At 33.4% G+C, this 17379-nt stretch overlaps 1 protein-coding gene across 1 annotated transcript; it reads left to right on the top strand.

The window, feature by feature from the left end:
* The first annotated feature begins 12609 nt into the window (after nt 1-12609).
* LOC107909313 (G-type lectin S-receptor-like serine/threonine-protein kinase At2g19130) lies at nt 12610-15626 on the top strand. The gene has a single exon (XM_016836791.2). The coding sequence runs from the start codon at nt 12910-12912 to the stop codon at nt 15373-15375; it is 2466 nt and encodes an 821-aa protein (XP_016692280.1). The 5' UTR covers nt 12610-12909; the 3' UTR covers nt 15376-15626.
* Nucleotides 15627-17379: the final 1753 nt, after the last annotated feature.

The following is a 17379-nucleotide window of genomic DNA, read 5'->3' as shown; positions in this document are numbered from 1 at the left end:
CTTGGTAGCGCCGCCCAGTTTGATTTGGTTTAATGTAAGACAAGACAGGGGGAAATAAAGTCAATTAGGCAGTTGAGTGAATGGTGGGTAATGTTGCAAATGCAGTCCTGCTGGAACACCTCATTGTTTCGTCATTTAGCATAATCCAAATCTAACAACACAAAAGAAACTTTTTTTCAGGATATATCAAACAAATTAGATTTTGTCCAAGAACTTCATCAACCATCACTATCTCTCAGTCCAGGGCAACAAAGATATCTAATATCATACTAAAATAGCATAAAACCATAAAAAGTAGGCTAATGAATGAATCAATGGTGTTTAAATATTTTTTAACAACATTTTAAAATATCAAAACATAAAAGTTTTAATATGGGATTCACTTATGTTGGTGTAAAAAATATATTTTTATATGATTAATATTTTAACAATTCAACTATTATCGATATAATAGTACTCGTCATGTATGTAAATTTTCAAACCAATCTAGTATCCCTATCATATCAATTTAAAATAGTGTATATATTAATATTTATTGAATGATTGAATTTTCTTATACAAAATAAATAAATAATTTTTTTTATTTATGTCAAATTTGGCATACATGATCTATATAAATGAATAATTGGATCGTTAAAGTATTAATTGTACAAAAAAATGGTGTAAAAATACTTTAGTTTTACAATGGTGTAAGCTAATTAAAACATTATTTTTTAATGATGTTGACATGTCAGACCACGTGCGTTTCATGTTGACATGACATTATTTGTCTCATATATCACGTCAACAAATAATTTAGAAAATATAAAAATATTAGAAAAAGAGTTCATAATAATTCAAAAAATTAGCATAGAGTACACATGAATTGCTATGCAGGCCACCATGTTTAAAAAATTAACATTTTAGTTTTTTTTGTTAAAAAAAATCAATTCAACTTGTTCTCAAAGGCTGATGATTAAATTTAACTGGCATAAACGTCATTTTAGTATTTCTTTTAATTTTTTGCTTTTGAACTTGGGTTTTTTTATCAAATCTCCCAAAATTGAATGGAGAAGTTAATGTTTTTTTAATTTTATTGATTTGATATACAAATGGATTGCCACATGTCAGTATGTAATTAATTTTTAAAAATTTAAAAAATATAAAAAAAATATTTTTTTAAAATTAAAATCATAAAATTATTTAAAAAATATAAAAATTTTAATTTTTTAAAAATTAATTAAATGTTTATATGTGAATATTCTATACATAAATTTGGAGGAAGAAAAGGTCAATTATACATACAAAAGATAGAGCATGGAATGTTTCTTGTGGTGACTGCAGTTGATAGTGGAGGAAAAGGTCATAAGTCATATTCCAGGCTTCTAGATCTTGCATAGATTTGGGTAAAAGTTCTTGAATGGAATATAATATTGACTTAGACAGTACTAAACAGACCTAAAAAGTATTGTATTTCTTATAACACAGCCTTCCAAGGGAAAATAAATCTCTTTTTTTCAACATTAGTAAAAGATCCACAAATCATATATTAACTTTTATTATAATAGTAAAACTAATATGAAATAATATCATTAGGTTGATAGAGTTTATTTATCCAGTATTATCAGTGAAATATTTTAACTTTATCAACCAATTTTAAATCTTTAATTTTATTGTAAATCATACATGTGTTTCTCTTTAAATTTCTTGGGTTAATGTAATATTTTTCTCCAAAGTTTCCCCCAATTTATTTTGGTATTTAAAGAATTCTTTATATCAATTTAGTACTTAAGTTTTCAATTTTATTAATTAATGCCGTTTAAAAACAAGTGCGTCACCTAAACTTTATTTTCTTGAAATAAATTTAAAAAATATATAAATATAGCAAAAAAATCAGAAAAATTCTCAAAAAATTTATAAAAATAATGCAAATTATATAAAAAAAATCCTAGAAATTTAAAAATATTTATTTTGTTATAGAAAAACTAAGAAAACAATAGTAACAAGAAAAAAGGTATATGAAAAGTACATGAGAATTTTTATCGTATTCAAATTTTATTTATAAACTCCTTTACATTTAATAGTAATAGTCTCCCATTGTGTACCGCCTCGTTAAAAACTTTTGCTAAAAAAACTCAATGGGACAAAATATTGATTAAAGGAAAAGAGAGCAACATATTTTGGATTCCCTCTAATGATGACATCACTTAACATTTTTTAAATGGCGCATTCTAATTTTGTATACCAGACTCTCAAATGTTGTGGTTAGTAATGTCTTGATAAACAAATCTGTTAAATTATCACTAGAATGAATTTGTTAAACTCCAATATCACTTTCTTTCTCAAAATCATGAGTGAAGAATAATTTTGGTGAAATATGTTTTGTTCTATCTCCTTTAATGTATCATTCCTTTAATGGAGCTATACATGCTGCATTATCTCCGTATGGTTGGCGCATTTTCTTGTAGAGGTAAATTGCACATGTTCTGGATATGTTGAGTCACTAGTCTTAGCCATACACACTCTCGGCTAGCCTCATGCATTACAACTATTTCTAGATGATTTGAAGAGGCAACAACTAATGTTTGTTTTGTTGAACGTCATGATATGGTTGTACCTCCACATGTAAATAAATAACCTATTTGGGATCAACCTCAATGAGGATCCAATAAATATCTAGCATCTGCATAGCCAACTAATTGAGAATTTAAATTATTTGAATAAAATAACTCCAAATCAATTGTTCCTTCCATTCCAAGCTTTACATGTTGGAGAAGAGTTAAATCTTGTTAAAAAAACTTACAAAAAATGTTACATTAGGTCGTGTGTTGTTCGCTAAATACATTAATGCCCCTACGACATAAGATATGGTACTTCAAGACCAAATAGCTCTTCATCATCCTCATAAGGACGAAAGGGGTCTTTATTCCCGTCTGGTGATCTTAAAACCATTGGGGTACTCAATGGATGTGCTTTATCTATGTAAAATTTCTTTTAAATCTTTTTCGCATAAGATGATTGATGGACATGGATTCCATCCTTTAAATGCTTGATTTGCAGGTGGAGACAAAACTTTGTTTTTCCAAAATCTTTCATTTCAAGTTCTTTCTTTAAATAATTTACTGTATCTTGAAGCTTTGCAAGAGTTCCAATAATATTTAAATCAACAACATAATCTGCAATTATCATAAATTTTGATCCAGATATTTTTATAGAAACACATGGGAAAATTGAGTTATTTGTATAATCTTCTTTCAACAAATATTCACTAAGATGGTTATACCACATTCATCCAGATTCTTTTAATCTATATAATGATTTTCTTAATTTTATTGAATAATCTTTCCTGGAAACTTTATATCCTTCTAGGATACTCAGTCTTTTAGGGATTTTCATATAAATTTCACTATCTAGTGAGTCATATAGATAGTCTATAGCAACATGCATTAGACGCATATTAAGCTTTTCATGTACTGTCAGACTTATAAGATATCTAAACATGATTACATTCACCACAGAATAATATGTCTCTTTATAATCAATATTGAGCCTTTTGCAAAAATCCTTATGCTATAAGTCATCCTTTATATTTAATGACTTCATTTTTCTTATTCCGTTTTTGCACAAATACCCATTTGTACCTAATCGGCTTTACATCTTTAGGTGTTTGGGAAATAGGTCCAAAAACCTCACATTTAGCAAGTGAATTTAATTTTGCTTGTATTGAGTCTTTCCAATTTGGTCAATCTTTTCTATTTCTACATTCCTCAACAAATGTAGGTTCAAGATCCTTATTTTCTATTGTTATTTCAACAACAATATTATAAGTAAAAATGTTGTCGACAACTATATCTTTTCAGTTCTATTTTTTCCTATAGTGGCATAACTTATCAAGATCTTTTCATTATCACTATTTTCAGGTACTTGAACATTTTTTGGGGTTTTCTAATCAATTATGTCTTTGGCCTTTTCTTGGGCACTTGCCTTTATAATACAACCATCTTGAGAATTTATTCCTTTATTTTTACGAGGATTTGCTTACTTTCATTTGCACTAGTAGATTGTCCTATAGGAACATTGTTAGAATTAAGTGACCCGAATCTTTATTTAAATAAAATACAGTGGTAAAATAAAATAAAAGTAAAATCCCTATAGAACTATACTTCTTTTATTTTATTTTAGAATAAGGTTTTTTAAACCTTATTAAACTCCATCTATTTGATATTGATTAGAATAAGGTGTTTCAATTTTACAACACTCCTATTAGAATATGGTTTTACAAGCCTATAAATAGACATGGTCTACTCCTCTTGTAATTATTCAAATTCGACATAGTGAATTATCTTCTCCTCTGCCCATAGTTTTTTTTCCGAAAGGGTTTTCACGTAAAATATGTGTGTTCTTTATTTTTCTCTCTCTTTTTCTTTGCGATAAATTGTCATTACCGACGTTTTATTTTTTACAAATTGGTATTAGAGCTTCCAGGTTATTTATCTCAATCACGGTAGTGGCTTCTTTGAAGTATAAAATTCTGCTGTTGGATCATAACACTAGATTCGCGTTGTGGCAGATAAAGATGCAGGTAATTTTTACACAGATGGACTTAGAGGAAGCCCTGCTATGGGTAGATAAGATGCCTTCAACATTGACGGAGGAAGAAAAGAAATGCAATGATCAAAATGCGTTAACACAGTTACATCTGCATTTGTCTAACGAAATTTTGTAGGATATGATGAATGAGAAGTTCATCGCTGGATTATGGAAGAGTTTAGAACAAATATGTATGTCGAAAACTCTAACTAGCAAGCTGCATATGAAACATCGTCTTTATGCTCATCGTTTGGAGGAAGGTGCACTTGTGCATGAACACTTAACAGTGCTTAAAGAAATTCTCTCAAACTTGGAAGCCATCGAGGTTCAGTATAATAAGGAAGATCTAGGGTTGATTCTACTTTATTCGTTGCCTACTTCTTATTCAACCTTTAGAGATACGATTTTATATAGCCGCGAGTCTCTCACAATTGATGAGGTATATGATTCTTTAACCTCGTATAATAAAATAAAGCATCTTGTGGTTAAAAACAACTCTCAAAGAGAGTGTCTCATTGTTCGTGGAAGACAAGATTAGAATGTTGATGATGATCTGAATAGAATCCTCACGGTAAATCTAATGGTAGATCGAAGTCTTCAAACAGAGGTAAAATTTATAACTTCTACAAGAAGAAATGACACATTAAATCTGAGTGTTATAAGCTGCAAAACAAGATCAAAAGGGAGGCTACGAATCAAAATAGAAAACAACCAAAAAATTTCGGTAAAGCTGATGTTGTAAAAGACTACAGTGATGGTGAACTTCTAGTCGCTTCTATCAACAATTCTAAAGTGAGCGAGGATTAGATCCTTGATTCGGGCTGCACCTTTCACATGAGTCCCAATCAGGATCGGTTTACAACTTACGAAACAGTGTCTAAATGTGTTATTTTGATGGGAAATAATACTTTATGTAGAATTGCAGGTGCTGAAACAATTAAAGTTAAGATGTTTGATAGAGTTGTCAGAACACTTAGTGACGTATGACATGTTCCAGAATTGAAGAGAAATTTAATTTCGTTGAGTACTTTTAATTCAAATGGGTACAAATACACAACTGAAAGTGGAGTTTTGAAGGTTTCCAAAGGTTCCCTCATTGTGATGAAGAAGCAAAGAAAGACTACCAAGTTATATGTTTTGCAGGGTTCTACTGTTACTGGTGATGCAGCTGTCGCATCCTTTCCCTTGTCAGATGATGATATTACTAAACTTTGCTATATGCGCCTAGGGCATATAAGTGAGAATGGCATGGCAGAATTGAGCAAAAGAGGACTTCTTGATGGGCAAGGAATTTACAAACTGAAGTTCTGTGAACACTGTATTTTTGGGAAGTAAAAGAGATTCGATTCACCAGAGTAATCAATAACACGAAGGGAATGTTGGAGTATATTCATTCTGATCTGTGGGGGCCATCTAGAGTGCCTTCGAGAGGTGGAGCTAATTATATGCTAACTTTTATTGATAATTTTTCCAGAAAAGTATGGACGTTCTTCTTGAAGCAGAGAAGCGATGTGTTTTCTACATTTAAGTCTTGAAAAAATATGATTAAAAAATAGATGGGAAAACAAATAAAATACCTCCGCACAGACAATGGCTTAAACATCTGTTCTGATGAGTTTAATAAACTGTGCAAGTTAGAAAGGATCGTGAGACACTTGATAGTTCGTCATACTCCACAGCAAAACAGCGTTGCAAAACGAACGAACATAACGATCATGGAGAATGTTCAATGTATGTTGTCAAATGCCAACTTACCAAAGTCATTTTGGGCCGAGGTAGCCTATACTGCATGTTTTTTTATCAACCGATCTCCATTCGTTGCCATTTAGAAAAAGACTCCACAAGAGGTATGGTTTGGTAATCCTGTTAACTATTCTGATTTAAAGATCTTTGGGTGTCCTGCGTATGCTCATGTTGATAGTGTAAAATTGTAACCGAGATCCATTAAATATGTTTTTCTTGGTTATAAAGCTGGTGTAAAAGGGTATAAGTTATGGTGTCCTGAAAATAGAAAAGTTGTGATTAGCAGATATATTGTTTTTGATGAAACTGCTACGCTACCTAACTTATCTCTTAAAGGCTCTTCCAATAAAAAAAATCAAAAGCAGGTGGAACATCAGATTAATGTAGAATCTACAACAGAGTCGACTCCTCAAGCTAGTACAAAAATTCAAAATAGATTTGCTTCTTCACCATAATACTTTATCGTCAAAAACAGAACTAGAAAAGAAATTAAACCTCTAAAAAAGTATGTCGAGGCTGATCTAGTTGCTTATGCTTTAAATGTGGCTGAAGATATAGATGAAACTAAGAGCCATCTAATTATTCTGAGGTGGTTAGTTGTGAAGACTAAAAAAAGTGGATGTTTGCTATGCAAGAGGAGATGAAATCACTCCACAAAAACAAAACATGAGATCTTGTCAAATTGCCTAAAGGTAAAAAGGTTGTTCGTTATAAATAGGTGTTTAAAAAGAAAAAGGGGACTCCAAGAGTTGAAGAACCCAGATATAAAGTAAGGCTTGTTGCAAAGGGTTACAGTTAAATTTTAAGAGTGGACTTCATAGATGTGTTCTCCCTAATTGTGAAGCATAGTTCGATTCGAGCTTTGCTTGGTATTGTGGCCATGCATGGTTTGGAGCTTGAGCAATTAGATGTAAAAATTGTATTTTTGCATAAAAAACTTGAAGAGAATATTTACATGCAACAACCAGAGGGTTTTACAGTCTCAGAAAAAGAGGACTATGTTTACTTGCTGAAAAAGTCCCTTTACGGTTTGAAACAACCACCAAGACAGTGGTACAAGAGGTTTGATTCCTTTATGACTTCTCATGATTTTAAAAGAAATAGCTTTGACAGTTGTGTTTACTTTAAGAAAATAGTGATGGTTTTTTTGTGTATCTACTCTTTTATGTTGATAACATGTTGATAACAGTGAAATATAAATGAGAGATAAAAAAGGTCAAAGCCTAACTAAGTGAAAAATTTGAGATGAAAGATTTGGGACTAGCAAAGAAGATACTTGGTATGAAGATTCTCAGAGATAGAAAAGCAAGTAAATTGTACCTAAGTTAGAAGGGGTACATTGAGAAAGTTCTTTGCAGATTCAATATGCAGAATGCTAAGCCTGTTAGTGCTCCTTTAGCAGCCCATTTCAGACTTTCATCTACTTTGTCTCCACAATCAGATGATGAGATTGAGTACATGTCACATGTTTCATACTCTAGTGCAGTGGGATCTCTCATGTATGCTATGGTTTGGTCACGTCCAGATTTATCATATGCAGCCAGTACAATTAGCAGATACATGGTGAATCCCGGTAAAGAACATTGGAAAGTAGTTCAGTGGATTTTAAGATACTTACGAGGTACTACTGATGTTTGCTTATAGTTTGGAAGAACTAGAGATTGAGTTATTAGGTATGTTGATGCTGATTTTGCTGGAGACCTTGATAGAAGAAGATCTCTCACAGGTTATGTCTTTATAATCGAAGGTTGTGCAATCAGTTGGAAAGACACTTTGCAAACTACAGTTCCTTTGTTTACCACTGAAGCTGAGTACATGGCGATTACTGAGGCTTGTAAAGAAGCTATTTGGTTGAAGGGGCTCTTTAGTGAACTCAATAAAGACCTTCAAATCAATACAGTATTTTGTGATAGTCAGAGTGCCATCTTCCTTACAAAAGATAAAATGTTTCATGAGAGAACAAAACACATTGATGTTTGGTATCATTTTGTTTGTGATATTATTGCTTGTGGTGATATTGTTGTGAGCAAAATCACTACTTATGAAAATCCTGCAGATATGATGACTAAGTCACTTCCTATAACCAAGTATGAGCATTGCTTAGACTTGATTGGTGTTCATTGTTGAAGTTAAATCCTTAAGGGGTTTTATGGAAGAGGTGGAGAACTTGTTCGTTGAGAGTTCGCGATGAAGAACTTATTCATTGAGAATTTGTGTCAAGGTGGAGATTGTTAGAATTAAGTGACCTGAATCCTTATTTAAATAAAATACAGTGGTAAAATAAAATAAAAGTAAAATCCCTATAGAACTATACTTATTTTATTTTAGTTTGGAATAAGGTTTTTTAAACCTTATTAAACTCCATCTATTTGATATTGATTAGAATAAGGTGTTTCAATCTTACTACACTCTCATTAGAATATGGTTTTACAAGCCTATAAATAGACATAGTCTACTCCTATTGTATTATTCGAATTCGACATAGTGAATTATCTTCTCCTCTACCTGTGATTTTTTTTCCTGAAAGGGTTTCCACGTAAAATCTGTGTGTTCTTTATTTTTCTCTCTTTTTCTTTGCGATAAATTGTCATTACCGACGTGCTATTTTTTACAAACATCAATTCTTATTGGAGCATTTTCAGCTGGTATATGAGATTTATTAACTCTTATTAGGTCAATAAATGCATTCGGAAGTTGATTTGTAATATTTTGTAAATGTATTATCTTCTGAACTTCCAATTCACTTTGATTTATTTGAGGATTTAAATGAGATGGTAATGATGCATCCCATGTAATTTCTTTTACTAGTTGTTTTCTTTTTCCCCATAAAGTTAGAATATTTTTCATCAAAGTGACAATCGAAAAACCATGTCGTAAATAGATTTCCTGTCGTTGGTTCAAGATACTTAATCATTAAAAGGGATTCATACCCAACATATATTCTCAATCTCCTTTGAGGACCCATCTTTGTGTGTTGTGGTGGAGCAATTGGAACATATACCACACATCCAAAAATTCTAAGGTGGAAAATATTTGATTTCTGACCAAAAGCCTATTTAATAAGGAGAATTTATGATAACTTGTTGGTTTAGCATGCAAATGCTGCAACATGTAAAACAACATATCCCCATGCTGAAACTAGAAAACTTTATTCCCATAAGTAATGTTCTAGTAATAAAATAGAGGTGTTTAATAAATTATTAAGCTTGACCATTTTGTATATAATCTGGATTTTTTAATTTTCATTTTAATAGACTTACAATAGTCATTGAAAGCCTGAGATGTGAACTCACTAGCATTATCAAGACGAATTGTCTTGAATGCATAATTTGAAAATTGTGCCCTTAATTTAATTACTTGTGCAAGTAATCTCACAAAGGCCAGGTTGCGAGTTGAAAATAAACACACATGTGACTATCAGTAGACATATCTATTACAACCATAAAATATCTAAATGGTCCACATTGTAGATGAATGAGCCCACATATATCACCTTGAATATGTTCAAAAAATTCAAGGGATTCTATCTTAATCTTAACTGTTGATGCACTAGTAATTAATTTACCAAGATAACAAACAACACATGAGAATCCTTTGAATTGAAGAACCTTCTAGTTCTTCAATGGATGACCATGTGAATTCTCAATTATGTTCGCATAATTGATGATTTGGGATGGCCTAACCGGTCATGCCAAATAGTAAATGTATTTGAATTAGTAAACTTTTGGTTTACTATGACTTGTGTTTCAATTGTACTAATAGTTGTATATCACAAGCCTCAAGATAAGGCGTGTAATTTCTCAAAAACACATTTCTTTCCAAATATAACTTTTAGATTTGCAAACACTCAATATGTTTCTCATTTGTAGTCTTAATATGATATCCATTTCATTGGATATTTTTGAAACTCAACAAATTTCTCCAGGACTTTGACGAAAATGGTGCATTATTTATAATAAACATTACCCCTTGGGGTAATAATATCATAGCTCTTCAGAGCCTTCAAATAATTTTGCACTACCAGATATAGTGTTGACATTTTTATTGCTTGCAATTAAATAAAAAATATATATATTCTATCGTTAAGTATAGCATGCATTGTAGCACTGTCTACAAGACATGTGTTTTCATTCTTGATTTTGGATTCAACCAAAAGATCCATATTTTTCATTAAAACAAAGCACATCATAAGAGATATTGTAAATACTCAAAAATTATAACAAAACATACTAAAGTCACACAAACATGAATAACAAGAATTATAAAATCATTAAAGAAATATAAAATATTATTATATATTTTAAAATTCTTGATTTCTAGCCTCAAAGAAATCCTCTACATCAAAATGGGTTATATCAACAAAGTTTTTAAAACCATCATCATTGTGAGCAAGATTAGCCTCTACATTTTTCGATATGCCAAATTTGTTTCAATATTCTTTCTTTTCCTTTGGATGGAGGCTTGATAAAGCTTTAGAAGATGTTCAGACATACAATAGGTACGTGAACAATATCCGCTCATACCACATCAATGTCACAAATATTCAACACCTTTTGAAGGATTGTTTGGACAATCATCTTTCTCTTTCTTTTCTCTTTTATTTTTATTTTGGTAGTCATAATAATTATTAGCACCTTGGTAATGATAATTTAGCGTCCTCGACCACATCCATGGACATGGCCCCGACCACGACTATGAACACGATTGCGAGTTCTTTCATTTATATAATTAATGTGTATTGTCACATTCACTTCTGGAAATGAAGCAAAACAAATAAGACGACTTTTATGATTTTTCATTAACAACTCATTATTTTGCTCAGCCATCAAAAGGTATGAGATTAGTTTTGAGTATTTCTTAAAATCCTTTTTCACTATATTGCTACTGAATGAGCACATTAGATGCGTGAAAAGTTGAGAAAATTTTCTCCAATAAGTCATCATTAGCTATGTTTTTTCCGCATAATTTTTATTGAGAACTTGTCTTAAATATTGTAGTATTATACTCAATATTTTATAATCTTGCAACCTCAAGTGCATCCAATCATAACGAGCTTTTGGTAAAATTACTATTTTCTGATGTTAATATCTTTCTTTTAAACTGTACCACAATTCAAGTGGATCTTTTATAGTTAAATATTCTGTTTTCAATCGTTCATGAAGATGATGATGAAGGAAAATCATAGCTTGGGCTTTATCTTGTTTAGATGCCTCATTACCTTTGGCAATTATATTTCCAAGACCTTTAGCGTCTAAGTGAATTTCGGCATCTAACGCCTATGACAAATAGTTCTTGCTTAATATGTGAAGAGCCGTAAATTTAAGAAATTAGAATAGGAAGTGATCCCTAGAAGTTTAACCAACTTTGTTCTTTTTAAATTGTTTAATACTGAAAACCTAATGGTGGTTTATAAGTCTTAATAGTTATTTTATGTAGGATCAAACTTTACTTTCTATATAATACCAATAAAAAAAGATAATCATATTGATAACGTGTTATAGAAAAATTAAGAAAACAATAATAAAAAGTAAAAGGTAAAAGAAAAGTATGGGAGAATTTTTCTCGTATTCAAATTTCACTTACAATGAACTTTATTTATAAGTTTGTTTACATTCAATGAAGTAAATGAGCCTTAATTGTTTCATTGAAACATCTAAGTTACTCTCATATTTTATAAATGAGCTAGAGAATTTTATCTCATCACTTTAATGAAGGATTAATGGGGTTATAGATGTTCATTGTCAATGTATTTACAACATATTTTTATTTTTTAAATAAACAAAACACAAAAAAAAGAGAAAATATAAAAAAATTGTCAAACAAATTCAGAAAAATCTTAAATATATGGAACCGCCTTTTTTGTTTAATGGTGTTAATGGTTAGGAGAAATTGAAAACAGATTGAAAACTTTAGGTACTAAATTGATATAAAAAATCTTAAATATCAAAATAATAATTAGGTAACTTTGAAGATAAATAATATATTAATCTAACTTTATTTGAAGAGTGTTAAAAATTGTACTCTAAGGATATCAAATAATTGTTGTTGTTTATTTTTAATAAATAATTCATGTTTATTATTATTATTATTTTTGGATAAAATCTAACTTCATGGGTTTTTATAATTCAAATAGAATTTAATAAGTAAATTAAATTATATAAATTTAAATTGTCATCATATATTTAAGCACTTGGATTTAAGGTAGATAGAGGTAAGCTTTGCAGGTGTAAAACCAACCAACAGCACTGGAGTAAATCATAAGTATATGAAAGAGGGGGGAGAAGTGCTACGCGGTCCAGTTGACCTTTTCAAAACAACCTATTTCTTTGACTTTTCTCCTCCATTTGTATTATCAATGACCGAGAATGATTGATGCTGTGTCGATACGAGGTTACTAAAACGCCCATGTTCTGTAAGGAAAAAACAAAGGCCATACTTGTCTTCTCGACTAGCTTCGATTGAGATGCAACAATAAAACTACCCCCCATAGCAGCCATTGTTTCCTCACGACATGTTTAGTCTCGTGTTTTAAATAGCCTTTTGAATTGTCCTTTGAAATATCTGTGTTTTCCCCTGCCACGAAATCCTCTTACAACCATGGATCCATGGCTGAAGCTTTCTGTACTAGTCTTTATGTGGTTTTCTTTCAACAGCCAACTCTCCTTAGGAGCAGACACCATCTCAGCAAATCGGTCTCTCTCCGGTAATCAGACCATTGTTTCATCGGGTGGAAACTTCGTGTTGGGCTTCTTCAAACCAGGTAATTCTTCCAACCAGTACATAGGCATATGGTACGGCAACAAGGTCACTCAACAGACCGTAGTTTGGGTTGCAAACAGGGAGATACCAGTCCGTGATACACAATCTTCAGAACTAAAAATATCTGATGGTAACTTGGTTTTGTTCAACGAGTCCAAAGTACCAATTTGGTCCACCAATATTAGCTCAAGCAGCTCAAGTTCTGTAGTAGCAGTCCTTGAAGATAGTGGGAATCTTGTTCTAAGAGATGGTCCCAATTCAACAACACCTTTGTGGCAAAGTTTGGATCATCCCACACACACATGGCTTCCTGGTGGTAAGATTAGCTTAAATAAACGAACCAATCAAAGTCAACTTCTTATTTCATGGAAAAATTCAGAAGATCCTGCGCCGGGTCTCTTCTCTCTGGAGCTAGATCCCGAAGGAACCAATCAATATTTGATTCTGTGGAATAGGACCATACAATACTGGACGAGTGGAGCCTGGGATGAACAAGCAAGGATTTTCACTTTAGTTCCAGAAATGAGATTGAATTATATCTACAACTTCAGCTTTTATTCAGACGAAAACGAGAGTTATTTTACTTATTCGCTTTATAATCCTGATACCATATCTCGATTTGTTATGGATATTTCGGGGCAGATTAAGCAACTGTCTTGGTTGGAAGGTAGCAAGGAGTGGAATTTGTTTTGGTCACAGCCGAGACAACAATGCCAGGTTTATGCTTATTGTGGGGCTTTTGGCAGCTGCACCGAGGGAGGTTTGCCTTTCTGTAATTGTTTGAGAGGTTTCCATCAAAAGTCGCAATCCGCTTGGAATCTGAGCGATTTTTCTGATGGGTGTGAAAGGACAACCAAGCTGCAGTGTAAGGAGAATCGCACCCTTACTAATGGAAAGCCTGATAAATTTCTAACAAGCCCCAACGTGAAATTGCCTCAAAATGCTCAGCCTGTGACCGCTACGAGCATATCGGAATGTGAATCAACCTGCCTTCAGAATTGCTCTTGCACTGCTTATGCTTATGACAGTGATGGGTGTAGAATTTGGATAGGCCAACTCTTGGATCTGCAACAACTTGCGGATGATGCTAGCGATGGCAAAACTCTATATCTCCGATTAGCGGCATCTGAATTTTCCAGTTCCAGCAACAATAATGGAATCATTATTGGAGCAGCTGCAGGGTCGGTGAGTTTAGTCCTGGTCCTTGTAATATTTGGAATCTGGAGATGGAGGCGGCGGACAACGATAAACCCGAAAGCTGTTGACGGCTCGCTTCTAGCTTTCGGATATAGGGATTTACAGAGTGCAACCAAGAATTTCTCTGAAAAGCTTGGGGGAGGAGGCTTTGGTTCTGTTTTCAAAGGAACGTTGCCAGATTCGAGTGTCATCGCTGTGAAGCAGCTTGAGAGCATCAATCAGGGAGAGAAGCAGTTCCGCACAGAGGTCAGCACAATTGGGACGATCCAGCATGTTAATCTAGTGCGGCTTCGAGGGTTCTGCTCTGAAGGTATAAGGAAGCTGTTGGTGTATGATTACATGCCAAATGGTTCTTTGGATGCCCATCTTTTCCATGAAGAGAAATCTAAAGCTCTAACGTGGAAAACAAGGTACCAGATTGCACTTGGTACGGCTAGAGGCTTAGCTTATCTTCATGAGAAGTGCAGAGATTGTATTATTCACTGTGACATCAAGCCAGAGAATATTCTCTTGGATGCTGAACTCTGTCCCAAAGTCGCAGATTTTGGCTTGGCAAAGCTTATCGGGCGGGACTTCAGCAGGGTCCTGACAACTATGAGAGGGACAAGGGGCTATCTTGCACCCGAGTGGATTTCAGGAGTCCCGGTTACAGCTAAAGCTGATGTCTACAGCTACGGGATGATGTTGTTTGAGTTTGTGTCAGGAAGGAGAAACTCTGAACAATCTGAAGATGGAAAAGTTAGATTCTTTCCGACTTTGGCTGCTAGCGTAATGACCCAAGACGATGATGTGCTTACCCTATTAGACCCCCAATTGAATGGAGATGCCCCTGAAGAAGAGCTATCAAGAATATGTAAAGTGGCTTGTTGGTGTGTCCAAGATGATGAAACTCGCAGGCCATCAATGGGTCAGGTAGTTCAGATCCTAGAGGGTGTTTTGGATGTGAACCTGCCTCCAATTCCGAGGTTTCTACAAGTGCTTGGGGACAATTCGGAGCATGTAGTCTTCTTCACAGAGTCATCTTCAAACCAGAGTTCACAGACACCGAGCTACACCTCAACTGCGTCTTCTCAGGCGAAGAGTAACACATCATCAATGAGTTCATGAATCTTGAAAAACATTTTCCGGAAATAAGTTACGGTAGTTTGGTTTCAGCATGTGTAAATATGTTGTAATTTCAGAGCTGTTTTTACATTATTTTCCTAATACGCAAGCCATTCCTATTAATAGTTGCTTTCTTTATGGAGATTGGAGCATGTTGCTTGCATAATTTGAGCGAAGCATTGCTTCATATCATGCGATATATAAATGTAACATGGTATGCATGTTTCTGTGGTTATAAAGCTTTGTTTTACGTATAATTGTTTGTTACCTTATTTTTTAGTGATCAATTGTGTAACATCTGAGACATTGGTTTATATCGGTAATTTAGAGACAACAATCAAAATTTACTTGTTATATCAATCATGCATTGAGCCAGTTAATATAAAAATCTTGATCAAAATTTTATTATAGTTTCTTGAAGCAAATTAAGAGACGTATTATGGTGTAACTAATAGTAATACGTAACCTAAACCATTGGATAAGGCTTTGAATTCACCCATCCCGTAATGAGACCGGTGCTGGAGCTTACTCGCGAGTTGCCGGTCTTATTATTGAATTGCAATATATGTTTTTTATACGTATCGCATTTTCTTCAATAAATATTGCTGTTGTTGCAGCCACCGCTGTGAATTATCTTGCAGTTGTGGCTATGAAGACCAAGAAAGTTAGTCCCGCCTGGTTCATGTTTTCAGTGTTGTTATTGTTCATGTGTTTGTCTCTACAAACCCAAGTCTGCTTTGCAGTTGATACCATCTCCAGAAACCAATCTCTTTCTGGTTGTAAAACCATTGATTCAGCTGGCGGAGTCTTCCAGCTTGGTTTCTTCAGACCAGGAATGTCTTCCAACTATTATATAGAGATGTGGTTCAAAAAAGTGTCCCAGCTCACTACAGTTTGGGTTGCAAACAGAGATAAACCTATCCATGATATATATTTATCGGTTTTGAAAATCTCTGATGGTAACTTAGTTCTGTTCAATGAGTCTCAAGTGCCAATTTGGTCTACAAATGTTAGCCAAGGCTCAGGCTTAGCCATCTCAAATTCTGTAGTTGTAGTTCTTTTAGATGATGGGAGTCTTGTTTTGAAAGACGATCTGAATTCGTCGACAATATTGTGGCAAAGTTTTGATCATCCAACAGACACCTGGCTCCCGGGTAGTAAGCTTAGATTAAATAAACAGACAAAGCTGATGTTTGCAGCTTTGGAATGATGCTTTTGGAACTTGTATCAAGAAGGAGAAACTGCCAACACACAATTGATGAAGAAGGTACATTCTTTCCAGTTTGGGTTGCTAGACAATTGATTGAACGCACGGATCTCCTCAAACTCTTAGATAGCAGACTGAATGGAGATGGCCAATTTAGAACTCTCAAGAACATGTAAAGTAGCTTGTTGGTGTATCCAAGATCTGAAATCCAAAGGCCATCAATTGGTCGAGTAGTTCAAATCCTGGAAGGGGTTATGGATGTAAGCCTGCCCCCTATTCCACGATTTCTACAAGATTAATGATGACCAGGAGAACATATTTTTCTTACCTGACTCAACGATAAGCATCAGTTCACAGGCACCGGCCATACTTTAGTTGTTGCTACTCCAAGTAAGAGCATTTCATCCTGAATGAGTTCATGAGCCTGGAAAACAATATGCTAAAAGCAAATTCATGATGTCTATATTTGGCAATGAATATAGCTTACACTTCCCTTAATTCCTAGGAGGGTAATTAGCACAAGCATCATGGTTTCGGACACAGTGGCTATCGTACTTGTTAACTATCCGTATTTCTATGATCCATATTCATAGTTTGAGCAACCTTGACTCATCAAATAAAATAATGCATCAAACTAGAGATTTAAGAATCAGAGTTGATATTATGGTGTGAAGCAAAAACTTCTTACTAATATATAGTCATAATACATATTAAAGGGCATAGTAGCATATTGTCTTTATTCTAGATGAAAGAAGGCAACAATTACGAGAAAAATGAGTCAATGTTGTTAATTCAATATA

Source organism: Gossypium hirsutum, chromosome D02 (genome assembly GCF_007990345.1).
Source record: "Gossypium hirsutum isolate 1008001.06 chromosome D02, Gossypium_hirsutum_v2.1, whole genome shotgun sequence".
Classification (NCBI taxonomy): Eukaryota; Viridiplantae; Streptophyta; class Magnoliopsida; order Malvales; family Malvaceae; genus Gossypium; species Gossypium hirsutum.
The sequence above is the reverse complement of the archived record's forward strand: the minus strand, read 5'-3'. Positions and strand labels throughout refer to the sequence as shown.